The following is a 24,668-nucleotide window of genomic DNA, read 5'->3' on the forward strand; positions in this document are numbered from 1 at the left end:
ATATATTGCATGGCATATCAAATGGCAAATTTCCTTGTGAGCAAAGTGTTGAGGAGCAGACGTTACCTCGTAGACGTTCTGTCTGGGCCAGTAATTGAGCAGAGCATTGTGCTCGCAGTTGAGATGGCGTTGACAGGTCAGGATTAAGAACAGATCATTATAAAAGGCTTTAGGTTATTAAGAATTTATGGAGGCGCAGACCAAAACGACTCCACCTTCATAAGCCCCTTGTCGATCCCATAATCTGTTGTAGTTTGGATGACCTCACCATTGTTCTGAGGAAAGAGTTGGAGGACACGCCCTGAGAAGTTTTAGAGTAGAAGGGGTTTAAGGCAATAACTTCTGATTTGTGTAGAACTTAATTGGAGCCATCTTGAACATTGACTCACCTTGTTTTAAGGTTTTCGGAACTCCCACTCACCAGCCTCATCACCACTACCTTCTTCTGGTGGTCAGCCTTGTAAATCCACCACTCTACTTCAAGTAGGTCTTGACTAATCGTGCAGTGGCGTAACTACCGCCGTAGCAGCCGTAGCAGCTGCTACGGGGCCCATGTGTGCAGTGCTTTGCCAAGTGGTCCGGGAGTGCACTGCCAGGTACCTGGCAGATCGCGTCCCCGGGCCCCTCCTTCTGTGTCCCGGCTACCGCCCACCTCTCTCCTGGCCCACCCACCACTCCTGGATTGCCCAGTCCCTGAAACCGCCCGTCCGCTAGCCACCTCCCTTCCCCGTCCACCAGCACAGGTGACCGCGGCCCGCCTACCCCCTGCTTAGCGAGGCACAGTTGATGACCACGCCCCCCGCCCCAGCGAACACACCCCCCTCTCCCTCCGGCCTCAGCGAATGCACCCCCCTCTCCCTCCCGCCTCAGCGAACGCACCCCCCTCTCCTTCCCGCCCAGCGAACGCACCCCCCTCTCCTTCCCGCCCAGCGAACGCACCCCCCTCTCCTTCCCGCCCAGCGAACGCACCCCCCTCGCCCTCCCGCCTGGCGAATGCACCCCCCTCGCCCTCCCGCCTGGCGAATGCACCCCCCCCCCTCCCCATGCCCGAGCGCACAACCATACCCCCCCCTCCTGCCCGAACACCCGCCCAAACAGCCACCGGAACACCCGCCTGACGCCACGGCCGGGTGGTCACCTACACATCCTAAAAGGTAAGTAAATACATATGTATTTATCTGTCTGTATATGTATATTCTGTGTATATTGTATATATATATGTATATTCTGTGTATGTGTATATACTGTGTATATATGTATATTCTGTGTATGTGTATATACTGTGTATATATGTATATTCTGTGTATGTGTATATACTGTATATACTGTGTATATATGTATATTCTGTGTATGTGTATATACTGTGTATATTGTGTATATATGTATATTCTGTGTATATTGTGTATATACTGTGTATATTGTGTATATATGCATATTCTGTGTATGTGTATATTGTGTATATATGTATAGTCTGTGTATGAGTATATACTGTGTATATTCTGTGTATGTGTATATACTGTGTATATATGTATATTCTGTGTATGTGTATATACTGTGTATATTGTAAATGAAGACAGCGGGAGAGCAGCACTCCGTGGTGGTTAATGTTTATTCAAACACCAGTGGTAATAAGACACAACGTTTCGGCTAACTCCATGTAGCCATTTTCAAGCAATGAAAAAGTGATACAGGGCGGGTTTATATCCCCCGCAGGATGTGACATCATCAATAATAAAAAACAATTAGCATAGTGATATATTATGAATAACATACATTGGTTATACATCAGTGTCATATCGTGGAATAAAACAGTATGTGTGATATCCAAAGGAGAGAAATCTACCATAACACGCCATTATGAAAATATGTTGTAAGCACATGTCCCAAGGTTGCTAAGCAACCGCGCCAAACACTCAAGAAGGTTATCGCTGGCAATGATACAGCAGGTCCCCTTAATAAGAAGGTGGCTTTAACTTGTCCGCATAAGGGGCACTTACCCGATTCTGCGCCAAAGCGAACACAGTGACCCGATCGCCGGTGAGGGTCCGGACAGCGGGACCCTAGTGTTCAAATTGCGGCGCATGACAGGTCATGTGCCCCAGCGGATCTCGCGAGATTACGGAGCGGCCATCTTTGTTTTGGGAAACCTGGTCAAAGCCAATATCATCAAAGGGTACAGTAAGGTAAGTGTCAAAACTATGCTAATTGTTTTTTATTATTGATGATGTCACATCCTGCGGGGGATATAAACCCGCCCTGTATCACTTTTTCATTGCTTGAAAATGGCTACATGGAGTTAGCCGAAACGTTGTGTCTTATTACCACTGGTGTTTGAATAAACATTAACCACCACGGAGTGCTGCTCTCCCGCTGTCTTCATTTGGATCTTCTGGAGCCTTGAGTCGGGCTCTTGGAGCTTGCACCCACCTGGATTTTAATCCGTTTGCTTTGCTGTGCCGCCCTCACCTCCCTTCTGTGTTACTGTGTATATTGTATATATATGTATATTCTGTGTATGTGTATGTACTGTGTATATTGTGTATATTCTGTGTATGTGTATATACTGTGTATGTGTATATACTGTGTATATTGTATATATATGTATATACTGTGTATATTGTGTATATGTGTATATTCTGTGTATGTGTATATACTGTGTATATTGTGTATATATGTATATACTGTGTATATGTGTATATTCTGTGTATGTGTATATACTGTGTATATTGTGTATATGTGTATATTCTGTGTATGTGTATATACTGTGTATATTGTGTATATATGTATATACTGTGTATATGTGTATATTCTGTGTATGTGTATATACTGTGTATATTGTGTATATGTGTATATTCTGTGTATGTGTATGTACTGTGTATATTGTGTATATATGTATATACTGTGTATATTGTGTATATATGTATATACTGTGTATATTGTATATATATGTATATACTGTGTATATTGTGTATATGTGTATATTCTGTGTATGTGTATATACTGTGTATATTGTGTATATGTGTATATTCTGTGTATGTGTATATACTGTGTATATTGTGTATATATGTATATACTGTGTATATTGTGTATATATGTATATACTGTGTATATTGTATATATATGTATATACTGTGTATATTGTGTATATGTGTATATTCTGTGTATGTGTATATACTGTGTATATTGTGTATATGTGTATATTCTGTGTATGTGTATATACTGTGTATATTGTGTATATATGTATATACTGTGTATATGTGTATATACTGTGTATGTGTATATACTGTGTATATTGTATATATATGTATATACTGTGTATATTGTGTATATGTGTATATTCTGTGTATGTGTATATACTGTGTATATTGTGTATATGTGTATATTCTGTGTATGTGTATATACTGTGTATATTGTGTATATATGTATATACTGTGTATATGTGTATATTCTGTGTATGTGTATATACTGTGTATATTGTATATATATGTATATACTGTGTATATTGTGTATATGTGTATATTCTGTGTATGTGTATATACTGTGTATATATGCATATTCTGTGTATATTGCTTATATGTGTATATTCTGTGTTTATTAATATACTGTGTATATGTGTATATATGAATATACCGTGTATATATGCATAGATGCAAATGCTGTATTTATTTATTGTGTGTGTATATATATATGTTAGGATCAGTAGATCCTCTGGACCACCGCGGGAGATGTAACTAGCCAACACCCGGAACCGGAGCCTAGCGGCACCTGGTATTCACCAGAGCCCGCCGCAAAGCGGGTTGGACTTGCTGCGGCAGGATACCACTAGGTCGTTCCCAGGTGTGACTAGCCCACGGTGGCAGCCGAGGTCGAGGTACCTTAGCGGATGACAATCTCGTAGACAGGTCCAGGCACAGGGTCAGGGCAGGCGGCAGAGATGCAACGTCAGGTCCAAGTCCGGGGTCAGCAACAGGAGGTCCAGGCAGGTGGGAACGGGAACACAGGCACACGGAACACAGCAACACGGAGGAACTCAGGTAACACGGCAACACAGGACTCAGGAGCGGGAACACACAGGAATACACAGGAACGCAGGAATACACAGGAACGCAGGAATACACAGGAACGCAGGAATAATCGCTTGTAAGCTTTCTCTAAGGCTATGAGGCACAAAGATCCGGCAAGGGTTACAGGAAGAGGCAGGCTTATGAAGAATTGGGCAATATGGCCAGCGCCAATTAATGGCGCGCTGGCCCTTTAAATTTGGAGAAGGTGCCGCGCGCGCGCCCTAGCAGTCGGGGACGCGCGCGCACAGCGGAGGGGAGCGAGCCAGGAGCCGGGACGGGTGAGTTGCGCTGGCGACGCGCTGGCGGGGGCAGGGCGGCACGGGTGAGCCCGCGACCCGCGATGTGGGTCGCGGGACCACCCGTGACAGTACCCCCCCCCCTTCGGCCTCCCCCTCCTCCTGGGCTGGAGGAACCTCTGCAGAAGACTACGATCCAATATGTTGTCCTCTGGCTCCCACGACCTTTCCTCAGGCCCGAACCCCCTCCAGTCAACCAAGAAGAACCGCTTCCCCCTCACCGTCTTCATGTCCAAGATCTCTTTTACCTCATAGGTGTTGGTAGAGTCCGCCACTGGAGTAGGAGGAGTATCTTGCTGGGAGAAGCGATTCAAGATGACAGGCTTGAGCAGGGAGACATGAAAGGAGTTCGGAATGCGCATGGTGGGAGGAAGACGCAGCTTATAGGCCACAGGGTTAATACGCTTCAGCACCTCAAATGGACCCAGATAGCGAGGGCCAAGCTTGTAGCTGGGAATCTTCAACCGGACATATTTTGAAGACAGCCACACTTTATCCCCTGGAGAGAAGATGGGAGGAGGCCTGCGTTTTTTATCGGCCCAAGTCTTGGAGCGGGCAGAGGCCTGAAGCAGGGACTGACGAGTCTGTTCCCAAATAGCTTTAACCCCTTCGCGTCTAAGCCATTATATAGCTTCAGGACCAAGCACAATTTTTAAAATCTGTTCTGTGTCACTATTTGCAGTTATAAATTTAGAACGGTTTATCATACCTAGGTAATTTTGAGATTGTTTTTTTGTGACATGTTGTACTTCACGTTAGTGGTATATTTTGGTTGTTATGCTTTGCATTTATTTATTAAAAAGTAAGAAATTTGGTAAAAATTTTGAAAAAATGGCAATTTTTTGATTTCTAAATGTTATTCCCATTTTACAGTAAGTCTAACCACCCAAATTAGTAACTAATTAACATTTACCATAAATCTACTTTATGTTGGCATCATTTTTTAAATGTTATAATATTTTATTTGGCCATTAGGTGACTTTCTAATAGAACAGCAATTTTTCTAATTTTCAAAAAAATGTAAGATTCAATGATTTTAGAGGTCATTTCATATTGTAAAGGGTTTTACAAGTTATATTTTGTGGAACTCCTCACAAATCATCCCATTTTTAAAACTGCACCCCTCAAACTGCTCAGAACAGCCATTGATAAGTTTGTTAACCCTTTCAGTGTCTCATATGAATTGAAACAAGATGGAGGTTCCATTTGGAATTTTCTAATTTTTACAATTAAGTTAATATTTAGCCCTAAAATACATATGTCCATACAGGATAAAAGGAAAAAACCTCACAAATTTTTGTTTGTGCAGTTTCTTTTTACTATGGCAATAATCCCCATGTGGATGTAAACCGCTTTATGAGGCCACAATAGGGTAAAGAATAGAAAGAGCGCCATTGAGCTTTTGGAGGGCAGATTAGGCGAAGGACACAGATCAGGTGCCAGGACACATTTCAAAAGTTCCTGAGGTTTCCAGAAGGGTGAAACCCCCAACAAATGACACCATTTTTGAAACTACAACCCTGAAAGAATGTATTTTTGGTTATGATCAGCCTTTTGACGCAATGGTTTTTTTACAGTTTTCTGTTGAAATGTAGCGTGAAAAAAATCTTTGTGCCATTTTTCACAAATTCAGCATTTATAGGACAGATTTGTCAGATGCAGAGCATGAAAGTGAAACCAATGGGCTTAATTTTTATAGTGCAGTTTCTCCTGAGTTCAGAAATACGCCCAAAGTGGCATAAATATGTTCACTGGACATACGGCAGGGCCTGCAAGTGAAGCAGCAACCTGAGGCGTTCAAAGACCAATATTTGAATGATTGATTCACCAGCCCCAAGTAATGTTCAAAGAGACCGTGGACCCCCAGAATGATGGAAACCCCCCACAAATGACACCATTTTTGAAACTACACCCCTGAAAGAATGTATTTATGGTTATGATAAGCCTTTTGATGCTATGGTTGTTTTACAGTTTTTTGTTGAAATGTAGTGTGAAAAAAAATTTTGTGCCATTTTTCACAAATTCAGCATTTATAGGACAGATTTGTCAGATGCAGAGCATGAAAGTGAAACAAATGGGCTTAAATTTTATAGTGCTGTTTCTCCTGAGTTCAGAAATACGCCCAAAGTGGCATAAATATGTTCACTGGACATACGGCAGGGCCTGCAAGTGAAGCAGCAACCTGAGGTGTTCAAAGACCAATATTTGAATGATTGATTCACCAGCCCCAAGTAATGTTCAAAGAGACCGTGGACCCCCAGAATGATGGAAACCCCCCACAAATGACACCATTTTTGAAACTACACCCCTGAAAGAATGTATTTATGGTTATGATAAGCCTTTTGATGCTATGGTTGTTTTACAGTTTTTTGTTGAAATGTAGTGTGAAAAAAATTTTTGTGCCATTTTTCACAAATTCAGCATTTATAGGACAGATTTGTCAGATGCAGAGCATGAAAGTGAAACAAATGGGCTTATTTTTAATAGTGCTGTTTCTCCTGAGTTCAGAAATACGCCCAAAGTGGCATAAATATGTTCACTGGACATACGGCAGGGCCTGCAAGTGAAGCAGCAACCTGAGGCGTTCAAAGACCAATATTTGAATGATTGATTCACCAGCCCCAAGTAATGTTCAAAGAGACCGTGGACCCCCAGAATGATGGAAACCCCCCACAAATGACACCATTTTTGAAACTACACCCCTGAAAGAATGTATTTATGGTTATGATAAGCCTTTTGATGCTATGGTTGTTTTACAGTTTTTTGTTGAAATGTAGTGTGAAAAAAATTTTTGTGCCATTTTTCACAAATTCAGCATTTATAGGACAGATTTGTCAGATGCAGAGCATGAAAGTGAAACAAATGGGCTTATTTTTAATAGTGCTGTTTCTCCTGAGTTCAGAAATACGCCCAAAGTGGCATAAATATGTTCACTGGACATACGGCAGGGCCTGCAAGTGAAGCAGCAACCTGAGGCGTTCAAAGACCAATATTTGAATGATTGATTCACCAGCCCCAAGTAATGTTCAAAGAGACCGTGGACCCCCAGAATGATGGAAACCCCCCACAAATGACACCATTTTTGAAACTACACCCCTGAAAGAATGTATTTATGGTTATGATAAGCCTTTTGATGCTATGGTTGTTTTACAGTTTTTTGTTGAAATGTAGTGTGAAAAAAATTTTTGTGCCATTTTTCACAAATTCAGCATTTATAGGACAGATTTGTCAGATGCAGAGCATGAAAGTGAAACAAATGGGCTTATTTTTAATAGTGCTGTTTCTCCTGAGTTCAGAAATACGCCCAAAGTGGCATAAATATGTTCACTGGACATACGGCAGGGCCTGCAAGTGAAGCAGCAACCTGAGGCGTTCAAAGACCAATATTTGAATGATTGATTCACCAGCCCCAAGTAATGTTCAAAGAGACCGTGGACCCCCAGAATGATGGAAACCCCCCACAAATGACACCATTTTTGAAACTACACCCCTGAAAGAATGTATTTATGGTTATGATCAGCCTTTTGACGCTATGGTTTTTTTAGAGTTTTTTGTTGAAATGTAGCGTGAAAAAAAATTTTGTGCCATTTTTCACAAATTCAGCATTTATAGGACAGATTTGTCAGATGCAGAGCATGAAAGTGAAACAAATGGGCTTAATTTTTATAGTGCTGTTTCTCCTGAGTTCAGAAATACCCCCAAAGTGGCATAAATATATTCACTGGACATATGGCAGGGCCTGCAAGTGATAGGACAATGCAAGGATTTTGAAGCTTTTAGGGCTATTTCCCTATAGGTTTTGCAGGTCCCAGTTTGATTTACATAGGCCCTTATAGCCAGAAGTACCTCTGTTTTATAAAAGACCACACTAAATATTTTTTAAGGGGTTTTGTATATACGCTTGTATTGTTCTCTTGTTTTTTTGGAACAGATGTGGTGAATATCTGAAATATTGAAACACATTTTTTATCAAAAATGTCCACTTAGTACATCATTTTCATGCAACAGCAAAAATGTGGAAAAATATACTCTGACATTTATAAGGTTATTTCCCCTGCTTTCATAAAATAAACCTTTATATACTGCCTGGACACATGGCAGGGCCTGGAAGTGATAGAACGCCACAAGGATTCTGAGGCTTTCATTTACTTGGTATTCATCTAGGGGTATAATGGGAATTATGGAGGTGGACGAGATTAGGGGTTCAGAGTATTCAAATAAAAAAAGAAAACAGGTAAAAAAGAAATTTATAAGTCCAGGGATGTGTGGTAAATGCGGAAGCAGTTTTTAATACAAAGACCAGGGTGGGAGGGACATGTGTCGCACTGATATGTTGTGTCTTTGCGTTTGCCATTTTTGTAGCAGACAACACATCTTTTCTGGGGGTGACTTTTTTTTGCAGTGGGGGGCACTACTCCAGGAAAGTGCTGCCCAGGAACAATTCTGCAGACAGCAGTCGCAGAGGCAGAACTTTCTCCTCCCTCTGCCGCATTATCACCAAAGAGAAGACATTTAATTACCTTCTCCTGGTATTCCAGGTATGATCCCTGGTGACCAGTGCTCCTAAAGATGACATAGGAGTTGTACAATGCCGTTTGGATAAAATATACTGCCAGCTTTTTGTACCATATTTTACATTTCCGCATGGCATTGTACGGTTTGAGGATCTGGTCAGACATGTCCACTCCCCCCATAAATTTATTGTAATGCTGAATGCATAGTGGTCTTGAGATAGGTTCTGCTGTTCCGCGGACAGGGACAAGGGAGCTGCTGGCATCATGAATGCTAGATAGCATAAACACTTCTTTTTTGTCCCTAAATTTTAAAAAGAGGACCCCATCACTGTGAAGTGCTCTGCTCTCCCCAACCTGCAGGGTTTGGCTTATTAGGGTCTTGGGAAGGTGCCTCTGATTCCTGCGGATCGTCCCACATGCGAGTGTTTTTTTCTCAGCCAGGCACTGAAACAAGGGCACACTTGTGTACCAATTATCCAGGTACACGTGGTAACCCTTGTCAAACACTGAATGCAGGAGGTCCCAGGCAATCTTCCCAGTTATTGTGAGGGATGGAGGACAATCAGGGGGCTGAATTTGACTGTCCCTTCCCTCATAGATCCGAAATGTGTGAGTGTAGCCTGTTTCGGACTCACACATTTTGTAAATCTTTATGCCATATCTGGCACGTTTGTTAGGCAAATATTGCCTAAACTTTATTCTCCCCTTGAAGTGCACAAGGGACTCATCCACCGAAATCTCTCTTTTTGGGGTGTATAGGGAAGAGAATTTTTGGCTTAGAAATTTAATCAGGGGCCGAATCTTATACAGTCTGTCAAAACTGGGGTCATTTTGGGGGGGGCATTGGGAATTGTCTGCAAAATGGAGAAATTTTTGGACGGCCTCAAAGCGAGCCCTGGGCATTGTTGATCCATACAAGGGGGTATGATGTAAGAGATCTTTAGACCAATAGTCCCTTACTGATGGTTTTTTTGTAAGGCCCATATTTAGCACTAATGCCCAAAATTTTTTTATTTCTTCTCTAGTGGTTGGATACCATCTATATGGCCTGGCATAAAATGAATTGGGGTTAGTTTCTAAAAATTGCTGGGCATATAAGTTGGTTTGCTCAACAATCAAGTCCAGCAGGTCATCTGTAAAAAATAATTTGAAATGGCCAATTTCAGATAACCCTGCTGTTTGTACTTGGGCTCCTGGAACAGCGGTAAAGTCAAGTACTTGGGGGACATAGGAGGTTGTGGAAAACCAGTTACTTTCTGGAGGTGGAGGTAAAACTGGAGTTATGGCCCTCCTAACCCTGCGAGGAGGTTCTTCATTATCAGATGAGGAAGAAGAAGAGGAGGACAGAACAAATTCTGAGCCTCCCTCACTCGCTGATTCTGTATCTGAGGCTAACATAGCATACGCCTCCTCAGCACTGTATGTTTTTTGTGTCATTTTGTCTAATGCACTTTATTTGAAACTGTAACAATGTGTAATGTAATTTACTTGCAAATGTAACAATCGTTACAGTGACACTGACTGCTGCTGGTGGACACAGATGAACTGTCACTGTTCAAAACTGTCAGTCTGACAGTGAATAACGCTGTTGGACTCTCGCTGACACTGAAACTGGCTGTGACGGACACCGACTGGCTGTGGCGGACGCTGACTGACTGTGGCGGACGCTGACTGACTGTGACGGACGCTGACTGACTGTGACGGACGCTGACTGACTGTGACGGACGCTGACTGACTGTGACGGACGCTGACTGACTGTGACGGACGCTGACTGACTGTGACGGACGCTGACTGACACTAATTGATTATAACACTAACACTGACTTTTTTTAAAATTTTTTATGTATAAGTTTTTTTGACAAAGAACAAAGAAACTGAAGCTCCCTTAGATTAGGAGACTCTGACGGACGCTGACACTGAAACTGGCTGTGACAGACGCTGACTGACTGTGACGGACGCTTACTGACTGTGGCGGACGCTGACTGACTGTGGCGGACGCTGACTGTCACGGACACTGACTGACTGTGGCGGACGCTGACTGTCACGGACACTGACTGACTGTGGCGGACGCTGACTGTCACGGACACTGACTGACTGTGGCGGACGCTGACTGACTGTGACGGACGCTGACTGACTGTGACGGACGCTGACTGACTGTGACGGACGCTGACTGACTGTGACGGACGCTGACTGACACTAATTGATTATAACACTAACACTGACTTTTTTTTAAATTTTTTTATGTATAAGTTTTTTTGACAAAGAACAAAGAAACTGAAGCTCCCTTAGATTAGGAGACTCTGACGGACGCTGACACTGAAACTGGCTGTGACGGAAGCTCTCTGGCTGTGGCGGACGCTGACTGACTGTGGCGGACGCTGACTGACTGTGGCAGACGCTGACTGACTGTGGCGGACGCTCACTGACTGTGACGGACGCTCACTGACTGTTGCGGACGCTGACTGACTGTGGCGGACGCTGACCGACTGTGGCGGACGCTGACTGTCACGGACACTGACTGACTGTGACGGACGCTGAATGACTGTGACGGACGCTGACGGACACTAATTGATTATAACACTAACACTGACTTTTTTAAAAAATTTTTATGTATAAGTTTTTTTGACAAAGAACAAAGAAACTGAACTCTGACGGACGCTCACTGACTCTGACGGACGCTCACTGACTCTGACGGATGCTCACTGACTCTGACGGACGCTCACTGACTCTGACGGACGCTCACTGACTCTGACGGACGCTCACTGACTCTGACGGACGCTCACTGACTCTGACGGACGCTCACTGACTCTGACGGACGCTCACTGACTCTGACGGACGCTCACTGACTCTGACGGACGCTCACTGACTCTGACGGACGCTCACTGACTCTGACGGATGCTCACTGACTCTGACGGACGCTAACTGATGCTGACGGACGCTAACTGACGCTGACGGACGCTAACTGACGCTGACGGACGCTAACTGACACTGACGGACGCTAACCGACACTGACGGACGCTATCTGACACTGACAGACACTGACTGATGCTGACGGAAGCTAACTGACACTGACGGATGCTAACTGACACTGACTGATGCTCACTGACGCTGACGGACACTAACTGACACTGACTGACACTGATACTAACTAACACTGACTTTTTTTTTTTTTTTTTAGTTTTTTTGACAAAAAAAAAAAGAAACTGGGAACTCCCTAATAGTGTGGGAGTTATGGGGGATGATCACAGAGGGGCAGCTGTGATCAAAGGGTTAAAATGGTGGATTTTGACTATGAGGGGACAGCAGAAGGACACAGGCTCCGTTCTCTTCACTTCACAACGCTGAATGAGGAGAATGGAGCTTGCAGCCCTCCTCTGTCCTCCTCTTGACACGTGATCGCTGTCTGATTGGCCATTCTGTACAGATCGGCCAATCAGAGCGATCGCCGGCAAGGGACGGCTGTGATAGGTCCCTTGCCAGTTACTAGGATACCGGACCCGGCGGCCGGCGCCGAGATCGCGGGTCTGTGTCACTGTCACTCGTGACAGTGACACTTTAAAGTTGTGACGTGACTCTACGTCTAGGTGCGGGAAAGAGCCGCATCCTATGACGTAGAGTCACGTCAAGGTGCACAAAGGGGTTAAGGTCCGTTACCAACTCTTCCACAGCAGGAACATCAGCAGACACGGAGAGAGGTAGGGGTGGACGTGGATGTCTTCCATATAGAACAAAGAAGGGTGATGCACCAGCAGACTCCGAATCCAGGGAGTTATATGAGAACTCTGCCCAAGGTAGCAAAGTGGACCAGTTATCCTGACGGGCAGAGACAAAGTGACGCAGGTAACAGCCCAAAGTCTGGTTAACTCTTTCAACCTGTCCATTAGACTGAGGATGGTACGCAGAAGAGAAGTCCAGTTTTATCTGCAGTTGATTACACAGGGCTCGCCAGAAGCGGGAGACAAACTGGACCCCTCGGTCCGAGACGATGTGCAACGGAAGTCCATGTAGGCGAAAGATGTGGGTGAAGAACTGGCTGGCAAGGTGTGGAGCAGACGGCAGGCCTGGCAGAGGAACAAAATGAGACATTTTGGAAAAGCGGTCGGTTACCACCCAGATAACGGTATTGCCAGATGATGGTGGCAGATCTGTAATAAAGTCCATAGCCACGTGAGACCACGGGCAGGTAGGCACGGGTAACGGCAACAGAAGACCAGCTGGTTTTTGTCGTGAGGGCTTATTACGAGCACAAGAGGTACAGGACCGCACAAAATCCCGAACGTCCTTGACCAAATCAGGCCACCAATAGAATCGGGAAATTGGGGCCACAGAGTGCTGCACCCCAGGGTGCCCAGCCACACGAGAGGAATGTCCCCAGGTCAGAATCCTCTTTCGAAGTCCAGGTCGCACATAAGTCTTGCCGGGAGGTAATTGCCAGAGGTCCACCGGCGCTGCCAGCACAAGTCTCTCAGGAGGAACGATGTATCTCGGGGCACAGTCCTCCCCCATAACATCCGAAGCACGGGACAAGGCGTCAGCCTTGATGTTTTTCTCGGCAGGGCGAAAATGGATTTGGAAGTCAAAACGGGAAAAGAAGAGAGACCACCGGGCTTGACCCGGGTTCAACCGCTGAGCCGACTGTAGGTATTGGAGGTTCTTGTGGTCAGTGTAGATGCTGACTGGAAATCTGGCTCCCTCCAACAGATGACGCCACTCCTCCAAGGCAAGCTTGATGGCCAGAAGCTCACGATCTCCAATAGAATAATTCCTCTCTGCAGGGGAGAAAATTTTGGAGAAGAAGCCGCAAGATAGAGTACGGCCCCTAGGCCCCTTCTGAGTAAGGACCGCTCCAGCTCCTACGGAGGAGGCATCAACCTCCACAAAAAATGGTTTCTCGGTATCTGGTCTGGTAAGGACTGATGCAGAAGAAAAAGCAGACTTTAGTCTCGTGAAGGCCTGGTCAGCCGCTGGGGGCCAGGCACGAGAATTGACACCTTTCTTCGTTAGCGCCACCATAGGAGCTACCAGAGTCGAGAAGTGAGGAATGAATTGTCTATAATAATTTGCGAAGCCCAGGAATCTTTGAATAGCCCGTAGTCCCACTGGGCGTGGCCACTGAAGAACCGCAGATAACTTGTCAGGATCCATTTGCAAGCCTTTATCGGAAATAATGTAGCCGAGGAATGGAAGGCTTTTTTGATGAAACAGGCACTTCTCCAGTTTGGCGTAGAGATGGTTGGCCCTGAGGCGGCTAAGCACTTGCCGTACATGGGAATGGTGGGACTCGAGGTCAGCAGAATACACAAGGATGTCATCCAGGTAAACCACAACACAGCGGTACAATAAGTCCCTGAAGATATCGTTGACAAACTCTTGGAAAACGGCTGGCGCATTACAGAGTCCGAAAGGCATAACTAAATATTCAAAATGCCCATCACGGGTGTTAAAGGCGGTCTTCCACTCGTCGCCCCTCCTGATGCGGATAAGATTGTAGGCCCCACGAAGATCCAGCTTGGTAAAGACTCTCGCACCCCGTAGGCGATCAAACAGCTCCGTGATCAGCGGCAGAGGATAGCGATTCTTAACGGTGACTTTGTTAAGACCGCGATAGTCAATACAGGGGCGGAGAGAGCCATCTTTCTTGGTGACAAAAAAGAAGCCGGCGCCTGCCGGAGAGGTGGATTTGCGAATGAAGCCTCTTTGCAGATTCTCCTGGACATACTCGGACATGGCGGCTGTTTCAGGTACCGAGAGTGGGTACACCCGACCCCGAGGAGGAGAAGATCCAGGCAGCAGGTCGATGGGGCAATCGTAGGGACGATGTGGAGGAAGGGTCTCAGCTTGTTTCTTGGAGAACACATCCGCGAAGTCCTGGTATGGAGCGGGAAGCCCCCCCAAAGGCTTAGGAGACAAGGTAGAAGTCCCGACAGGGAGCGGATGTAGAACCTTCATACAGTGTGATGAACAATCCGGACCCCAGCGGAGAATCTCCTCAGAAGACCAGTCCAAAACAGGGGCATGATGTTGCAACCAGGGGAGGCCCAGCAGGAGAGTGGAAGTGCAGTGGGGCAGCACAAAAAAGGACAGTCTTTCTCTATGTACTGCTCCAACTTGCAGGAGCAGGGGTTCTGTGCGAAACCGGATGGGCACGGAGAGAATTTGGCCACTGACCGAGGCAATAGACAACACACATAGGGGCACATTTACTAAGGGTCCGAATCGTTTTTTTCCGCTGGGTTTTTCCAAATTTTACTGTTTTGCGCCGAATTGCCCCGGGTTATTTGGTTGGGGTCCTCATCAGCATTGTTCCAGTTCTATATGTAGCATCTGTTAGGATCAGTGGATCCTCTGGACCACCGCGGGAGATGTAACTAGCCAACACCTGGAACCGGAGCCTAGCGGCACCTGGTATTCACCAGAGCCCGCCGCAAAGCGGGTTGGACTTGCTGCGGCGTGGTACCACTAGGTCATTCCCAGGTGTGACTAGCCCACGGTGGCAGCCGAGGTCGAGGTACCTTAGCGGATGACAATCTCGTAGACAGGTCCAGGCACAGGGTCAGGGCAGGCGGCAGAGATGCAACGTCAGGTCCAAGTCCGGGGTCAGCAACAGGAGGTCCAGGCAGGTGGGAACGGGAACACAGGCACACGGAACACAGCAACACGGAGGAACTCAGGTAACACGGCAACACAGGACTCAGGAGCGGGAACACACAGGAATACACAGGAACGCAGGAATACACAGGAACGCAGGAATACTCAGGAACGCAGGAATAATCGCTTGTAAGCTTTCTCTAAGGCTATGAGGCACAAAGATCCGGCAAGGGTAACAGGAAGAGGCAGGCTTATGAAGAATTGGGCAATATGGCCAGCGCCAATTAATGGCGCGCTGGCCCTTTAAATTTGGAGAAGGTGCCGCGCGCGCGCCCTAGCAGTCGGGGACGCGCGCGCACAGCGGAGGGGAGCGAGCCAGGAGCCGGGACGGGTGAGTTGCGCTGGCGGCGCGCTGGCGGGGGCAGGGCGGCACGGGTGAGCCCGCGACCCGCGATGTGGGTCGCGGGACCACCCGTGACAATATATATATGTATGTATGTGTGTTTTTGTATATGCTGTGCATATAGTATGTATGTATCTGTATGTATATGCAGTATGTGTGTATTTGGTCTTTTTATACTGCATGTATGTGTATATATGGTCAGTGTATATACTGTGAGAGTTTGTATACACTCTGTATTAGTGTATAAATGTATATGAGTGCATAAAGTATATATAACATACTTATTGTGTGTATATAAGTATATAAAGGTGTATATGTATCAGTGTATAAATTTGTGTAATTGTATAAATATGTCCGTGTAGGGGTACATTCACAAGAATGTATGGGGGATGTATATCTGGCTGCAATTTGCTGACGGATATACATCCCTCATAGGCGACTATAGCGCCTCGGCTCGGTACAGTGAGCACAACGAGTACTCACTGTTTTGAGCCGTGGCCGCAACAGAAATAGAGCCTGAACTATCTATGGCCGTAAGAATGACCATGCGGCTCTATTCTCTATGGAGAGGGGAGGGGTGAGCCGCGATCACCTCTCCAGCGCGTCCGATGTGTGCCCGCCAGGCTATAGCCTGGCAGGCACACGTTTATGTGAATGCCGCCTACATATGTCTATTTTTTTTAAGGGGAAGGGGGCCCCATGCAGAAATCTGCTATGGGGCCCAGCCTCTCCTAGTTACGCCACTGTAATCATGTTTAGAGATGCATTAAGAAGTCAAAAATCTGAAGGTCCTTCATGTTAAACCCTTGTTCCTTCTAGACAGTTGTTTGTGGAGATCCAGGGTACCACCTACCTACAACTGGTACTTAGTGTAGAGAGTGGAAGTCTATGGGAATTGAGATCTTTCAATGGCAGACTGGAGACAACCACTGTTTTATGTCTTTAGGAACGAGTGGAATAATAATTCCCCGATAATCTGATCCAAATAATGCCAAAAACCCTCATGGTGAATAGGTGGTCAGGTGGAGGGAGGAGTCATGAGGTTCACATAGGTTGGGATAACCTTGGTCCACCTTCTTGATAAGTCAAATTGTAGTTCTACGGCAAATATTGGGTCTCAATCTTGAGGGCTTTGTACAATGCATGGTCATCAAGAGGTGTGTCCCAATCCATATTATAGGAAGAAACTTAGTTACTTTTCTAGTAAGAACAGATTAACCACCAGGAATTTCAGCATCTACACAAGATTGGGAGGGTTGCCCTAGTTATTGGTCATGAGAAGAAAAACACATTTTTGTATGTTATTTTTCATATTTTGGAAACAGGTAGAAAAGGCAATGTTGGAGGAGCTCATGAGCATTAGGCCGAGAGCCACCAACATGGATGTCGAAGTAGTCTACACAGGAGAAGATGAGGTGGATAGGAGGTGGCTATGGTCAGGAGTCTACACATGACTACTTGCTGGAACACTCCTGTCCTGTGGTGCCCAGTCCCGTGTGTAGTAGCAGCTCAGCAGAGAAGTTAAGAATCTGTTTATGTCACAGTATGCGTATGTGCATACTGCACGCGTGTCAGGGCATGCGTATGAGTGTGCACGCGTGTCAGGGCATGCGTATGAGTGTGCACGCGTGTCAGGGCATGCGTATGAGTGTGCACGCGTGTCAGGGCATGCGTATGAGTGTGCACGCGTGTCACGGCATGCGTATGAGTGTGCACGCGTGTCAGGGCATGCGTATGAGTGTGCACGCGTGTCAGGGCATGCGTATGAGTGTGCACGCGTGTCAGGGCATGCGTATGAGTGTGCACGCGTGTCAGGGCATGCGTATGAGTGTGCACGCGTGTCCGGGCATGCGTATGAGTGTGCACGCGTGTCCGGGCATGCGTATGAGTGTGCACGCGTGTCCGGGCATGCGTATGAGTGTGCACGCGTGTCCGGGCATGCGTATGAGTGTGCACGCGTGTCCGGGCATGCGTATGAGTGTGCACGCGTGTCCGGGCATGCGTATGAGTGTGCACGCGTGTCAGGGCATGCGTATGAGTGTGCACGCGTGTCAGGGCATGCGTATGAGTGTGCACGCGTGTCAGGGCATGCGTATGAGTGTGCACGCGTGTCAGGGCATGCGTATGAGTGTGCACGCGTGTCAGGGCATGCGTATGAGTGTGCACGCGTGTCAGGGCATGCGTATGAGTGTGCACGCGTGTCAGGGCATGCGTATGAGTGTGCACGCGTGTCAGGGCATGCGTATGAGTGTGCACGCGTGTCAGGGCATGCGTATGAGTGTGCACGCGTGTCAGGGCATGCGTATGAGTGTGCACGCGTGTCAGGGCATGCGTATGAGTGTGCACGCGTGTCAGGGCATGCGTATGAGTGTGCACGCGTGTCAGGGCATGCGTATGAGTGTGCACGCGTGTCAGGGCATGCGTATGAGTGTGCACGCGTGTCAGGGCATGCGTATGAGTGTGCACGCGTGTCAGGGCATGCGTATGAGTGTGCACGCGTGTCAGGGCATGCGTATGAGTGTGCACGCGTGTCAGGGCATGCGTATGAGTGTGCACGCGTGTCAGGGCATGCGTATGAGTGTGCACGCGTGTCAGGGCATGCGTATGAGTGTGCACGCGTGTCAGGGCATGCGTATGAGTGTGCACGCGTGTCAGGGCATGCGTATGAGTGTGCACGCGTGTCAGGGCATGCGTATGAGTGTGCACGCGTGTCAGGGCATGCGTATGAGTGTGCACGCGTGTCAGGGCATGCGTATGAGTGTGCACGCGTGTCAGGGCATGCGTATGAGTTTGCACGCGTGTCAGGGCATGCGTATGAGTGTGCACGCGTGTCAGGGCATGCGTATGAGTGTGCACGCGTGTCAGGGCATGCGTATGAGTGTGCACGCGTGTCAGGGCATGCGTATGAGTGTGCACGCGTGTCAGGGCATGCGTATGAGTGTGCACGCGTGTCAGGGCATGCGTATGAGTGTGCACATGTGTCACAGTGTTGTATGGGTGCACGCATGTCACAGTATGTGTATGAGTGCACGCATGTCACTGTGTGTATATGAGTGTGCATTTGTGTCACAGTGTGGCATACCTCCCAATCGACCCGGATTCAACAGGACAATTTTGGATTTCAGGCTCTGTCCCGCTATTCTGGCCGGTTGGAGTTATATCCCGGGACATCGATTTTATGACTTTCCTCCAGACACCGATAGAGTTTAATACAGTGATAAGGCAGAGGGCCATCAATGTGACAGGGAGCTGTGGGGGGCACTATGGGGAGAATGACACCACCCACAAAGTATAAGGGCAGGACAAAAGGCGGAGCTTAGAGTAAACATTACAGTGTCTGTATTAGTGTGAAACATGATTAACCAGGGACTTACTCCTAGATCCAGGCTCTTTGATGGTGGTAATCTATGGCCTCCTTCCTTCTAAAATCAACTTTTATAATTATGCTAATGAACCAGAAGGGCTGTGAGGGTGTAACCATACCTGCTCCATGCTGTTTCCGCCTCAGCACTTCCCCTTTCCTCTGCCGGATGTAATCTCATACAGTGGGAAGGGGAAATTCTCTTGCACAGTGTAACAGCCTGTGAAAACAAAGCATGGAGGGGCTCTAGTTACGCCCCCAGAGCTCTCCACGATCATTATTTTAAAAATTGATTTTAGAAGGGTGGAGTGTAAGAAGATCACGACAGTCACGGTGCCTGGACCTATGAGTAAGTGTCCTCGTTTTATTATGCTTGTTTTTGATGGTAGATTTCCCCTAAGACGGGGCCCAAAATAATTTTGAATGGAAATTTACAACTACGTCAACATAGAAAAAAAAAAAAGTTTTCAAAAGTTCTCCTTTATTTACAGTTCAAGTCACATGCAAAACAGTTTTCTCCTCTCATATGAATATCGTAGTTAGCAAAAAACACAGTTTTAATAGCAATTAAATATACAAAAATATAGCTTACAAAAAACAGTGAGTTTTTATTTTTTTAAAAGTTTTAAAAAATATTCTGCTGCAGAATTTTCTCTTTTTTTTCTTTTTTTAGTGTACAAACACGTCTATGAAACCGAGAACCTGAGGTCTCACAAACAACTCGAAAGAAAAAAAAAAAATGTATAAGACAAAGCACTGGACAATGGAACGAAGGATGAAAAGAAGACGGCAAGAAAAAAAAAAATAAAAAAAATAAACACTATGTTGGAATTTTCGTGACCTTGAGATAGATTCACTGAACATGTATAGGTTGTCTTGTGGCATTACAAAACACAAGAAAAACACACCAAAAAAAAAAAAAAAAAAAAAAACAACACACACCTTATTTAAAGGGGAGTAACACTCAGGCAGATTATTGCTCCTGGCATTTTCTTCCAGAAAGCACAAACCAGGAAATATAAAATGTATTTTTTTTTTCTCTCGTTGGGAATCTAAAAGGTATAAAACCAGAATTGGCACACCTGTTCCTTTAAAAGTCTAAATCCCCCTCTGATCAGGCATAATAATGGAGCGCAGATGTAATGAGGGATTTTTAGGTGCAGATTCACGCAGCCCAGTCATTGCATTCACTACATCATTTTTTATGTTATTGGTTATATTTTTGGAGAGTACAAATTTTTGGCACAATATTTTTTAAAAAATTCTCCACTACAGTGACACCCTCCTATCTAATATACTGTTATATACTAGAGCGCATATTTGACTAATAAACAAGCAAAAAGTAGCCTAGAATCCTAAAAATGCTTAGATGGAACAGCATTGTAGTTATACCTTTTATATACACATGACAGGGGCGGACATTTTCTTGAATAATCCCTATGCAACCATGACGACAAGTAATGTCCCCTCATTTGCAGTTTACAAGATGGCTGCCACCTGTGTGTTTTGCTGACAGGACCATATGACATTTCAGTGGATAATTTAGGTTATGAATGATCCTTCATATAACTGAAGCCCCAGTATTTGCAATGCAGGTTTTATTTCCGCCATCTTGGGTGGTGGCGGCCATTTTGTGTTATAATACTATACACTAGATAGATTTCTAGTGACTAAATATGTCTAGCTTCTATTAAATAGGTTTTCTTTTGACACCCCAAGATGGCTGCCACTTGTGTGTGTTTTGCTGACAGGACTATATGACATGTCAGTGGATAATTGAAGTTATGCACAGTTTTCATCTTACAACTAAAGCTGCAGTATTTACATCTCAAGTTCATTTCAGCCATCTTAGGTGGTGGCGGCCATTTTGTGTGTCATTTATAATACTATACTATTTAGATAGACTTCTAGTGACTAAATAGGTCTTGTTTCTATTCAATAGGTCTACTTTTTAACACCACAAGATGGCTGCCACAGTTGTCTATTTGAAAGGGATACTTGCTTTCACAAAATATTTTTTTAGACAACTATGAAAACTAAATAATATTTAAAATCACTCAGGCACAAATTTAGCAATATGCTATAAAGTACTGCCAACCAATTTACCACAACCGACATTTATGAAATTCAAAAATATCCAAAAATACTTAGACTAGCCATGGAGGAAAATTTACCAATTCTACCATTTATATTACGGAAAATAGAGTCTACATAGGATTATGTGTGTGTGTGGGGGTGGGGGGGAAAATGCCAAAACAGAAGATACTCTCCATCGTGTATGAAAAATTCAAAAAATTTGACCAACGTTTTGATGTTTTTCAAGCAAAGTTGGTGCCGAAAAAGTGCTTAAATGTTGAAACATGTTAACAAAAATCTGAATTCATTCCCCCATGCACAAGACTTCAATCTAATCTAAGTTAATCACAACAATCCTCTGAAACGTGTCAATATAGATTTTTTTTAGTCTTTTTAAGATACTTAAAGGGGAATTCCAGACCAATAGTAAAACAACATACTGCACTGAACCCTAAAACTGGGAGCTAAAGGGAACCCCATTACAGAGGGACCACATATCTCAACAACCCCCTTGGGGCTCAGTAGATATTTGTGTGGCTGAAAACCTGCGGGAATGTGCCTCCGATATCGTAACAGTGAGATTGTTGGTACCTTAAGAAGTAGCACGTGATTGGATGAAGCTAGGATTAAATAGGGAGTGCAGCTCTGGAGTATAATACAGGAACAGTTCAAGGTACAGTAAATCAGGTGAAGCATGGTGACTCCCCAGCAGAATAGTGAGCGCAGCTCTAGAATACAGAATCAGTTCAGGATAAGAAATGTACGTACATAGTGATTCTACCAGAAGAGATTGTAGCTCTGGAGTACAATAAAGAATCAGTACAAGATATCAGAGATGATGTATGTACATGGTAATAATCTTATATGTAAACAGTAAAATGGCATTTTTTACTAAAAAGGCAAAAAAAAAAAAAAAAAAAAAAAACACAACCGTCACATCTCACTAATCCTTTTATAGCAAATCGTTGCCACCATATAAAGAAAAATTTCTGAAAGGCCAGAAGATTTCTGAATAAACAACCGTATAAAAATAAGCCTACAACGTGTAACGACAATGGAGGAAAAAAAAAAACGAGTACAGGCCTTACGTGGGAGGAGCCTAATTACGAAATAAAAACATGCCTTTTCAAAAACAGTGCCACGCCTGCTCACGGGTTGTATCTGGTACTGCAATTTAGTTCTAGTGAAAGAGCTGAGCTACAGCAACAAACATAACCCGCGCTCAGGTGAAGCAGCATTCATGGAAGAAAGCAGCCATGTTTTTTTCTGCTCCGCCATAACCTAAGAATATGATGTGTTTTCTACCATTAAACTTATGATAAGAGAGAGGATTTCATATACAAACGCTGCCCCCAGATAATAATGAAGTCACTTCGTTAATCGTACATCAGGAATTATGTGTAGAATATAATGGTCGCCTCCTTGTCCTCTGAGGTGATTACCGTGATCCTCCATGTTCTTGTATTGACCAGGTTTCCCGCCATTTTTCCTCTCTGGATAGATTTATCCAGTGATATAAAAGGGGAGGGTGGATTTATGGAGAATCAGTAGGGGGTGTGAGATTATAATATATAAATATATTATATTTAATATATTTTAGTAAGTGCTCTAGTTTGTATACAGTGAAGATGGACGCCATGACAGACCTTATCTATTGGTAAGGTGGGCCTGGTCCTTGCCACCTTAAATTCTATTTAGCAATTTGTTTTTTTGACCATATCTTTGTCCAAAAAATTAATAATACAGTTATAAAGGGGTTAAACTCCTAAGTGCTGCTACGTTATCATCCACTTATTCAGTGAATTTCACCAATTTTGGCGACTTCGAGGGGGAACTTCCGTCACAAGATTTAGACCAAAGCCACTTGTATTGCATCAGGGAAACGCTGAAATTAGCTTTTGAGCATCGTATTTCCGTATCGGATTATCAATTGTGAGAAAACATCCCTATGACAACACTTCCTGCCCTAACGAACAGAACAGAGACGATGAGATTCACAGCAACTAATGAGAACTCTTGTATATTCTTGCCCTTATTAAAAAAAAACACAGCGCTGGTTGTTGTTGTAGTAGATCACAGGGCCAGTAAGTGTTGTCATAGGGACGCAGATTATAACTGCAATAACTCGGCACAGGAAGAAGAAGAGATTTTATATGAGGGACGTGTAACAGTCTAGATTCATAGTGAAGACATTTTGGGGGGGCTAGACCAATATTCTGATGGCTGAGTGCTGTACGCATTAAGATTTCAGCTCTGAGGCAATTCGGTCTTAAAGAGGCCATATATAGGATATTGATCAGACCGACAAAATGGCTGCACGCCCATGATGGGTTGACATGAAGAAGGCCGTATCAGTTACAGATAGACGCAGGCATATAAGGTATCTCTTATACACAGAGATGTGCGCGGGTTACAGTAAGCAGTTTGCATAGTGCGGCTGTACTCCTCCTCCCAGGTTCCCCCTGGGGTCTGGACCATCCCTTCCCTTTGTATATGGACAGTAGTGCCACATCCAGGACCTGGCACAGTGACATTTTCCTTCCAGTAAAGATTTCCATCTTAAAAAAAAAAAAAAGAAAACACAACCTGCAAAAGTCTGGTTGAAATCTTGTAAAGTGCTGGTCCAAGGCCGAATACTGCTGCCAAGTTCCCTTGTGTCCCCCCTGCGTAGAGGCAGACGATGAAAGTGCTTTGGTTGCTCCACAGTCCACATATCCCACGCCGGAATCCATCAGCTGCCGACCAGGATTCTGGGATCCACTTCCAACAATCGGGATGGGGACATGTGATCTGTGGCTTCTCGTGTGGGCGAGCCATGATGGCGGGTGGGCCGTAAACTATACAATGTTCTCCGCGCCAGGCAGCGGGCCTTGCGGGGGTCCGTGATCCTGGTTGCTGTGAAGTTGTGCCAACTGCAGAACTGGCATGTTACACAGGGGGCAAACTTTCCGCACCTCCAACCATTTAATGAGGCACCTAAAATAGAAGATCAGAAAATATGGAGATTACTTGTACTGAGTTACATCCTGTATTATACTCCAGAGCTGCACTCACTATTCTGCTGCTGGTGCAGTCACTGTGTACATACATGACATTACTTATCCTGTACTGATCCGGAGTTACATCCTGTATTATACCCCAGAGCTGCACTCACTATTCTGCTGCTGGTGCAGTCACTGTGTACATACATGACATTACTTATCCTGTACTGATCCTGAGTTACATCCTGTATTATCCTCCAGAGCTGCACTGACTATTCTGCTGCTGGTGCAGTCACTGTGTACATACATGACATTACTTATCCTGTACTGATCCTAAGTTACATCTTGTATTATACTCCAGAGCTGCACTCACTATTCTGCTGCT

General features: G+C 45.0%; 1 protein-coding gene and 1 long non-coding RNA gene across 6 annotated transcripts in view; one reads left to right on the forward strand and one right to left on the reverse strand.

The window, feature by feature from the left end:
* Positions 1-1,892: 1,892 nt before the first annotated feature.
* On the forward strand, positions 1,893-20,161 carry LOC140082711 (uncharacterized). Its single transcript, XR_011849929.1, has 2 exons — positions 1,893-2,183; positions 19,900-20,161. It is a non-coding gene; the product is annotated as an uncharacterized lncRNA (long non-coding RNA).
* RNF24 (ring finger protein 24) overlaps positions 19,691-24,668 on the reverse strand; it is a 61,652-nt gene continuing 56,674 nt past the window's right edge. For all 5 annotated transcript variants that reach the window (XM_072126321.1, XM_072126323.1, XM_072126322.1 and 2 more), the window contains one exon: positions 19,691-24,278. In XM_072126321.1, the coding sequence (XP_071982422.1) occupies positions 24,140-24,278 (139 nt within the window). In that variant the 3' untranslated portion in view covers positions 19,691-24,139. The remainder of the gene's footprint in view (positions 24,279-24,668) is intronic.

This window comes from Engystomops pustulosus, chromosome 1, assembly GCF_040894005.1.
Source record: "Engystomops pustulosus chromosome 1, aEngPut4.maternal, whole genome shotgun sequence".
Classification (NCBI taxonomy): Eukaryota; Metazoa; Chordata; class Amphibia; order Anura; family Leptodactylidae; genus Engystomops; species Engystomops pustulosus.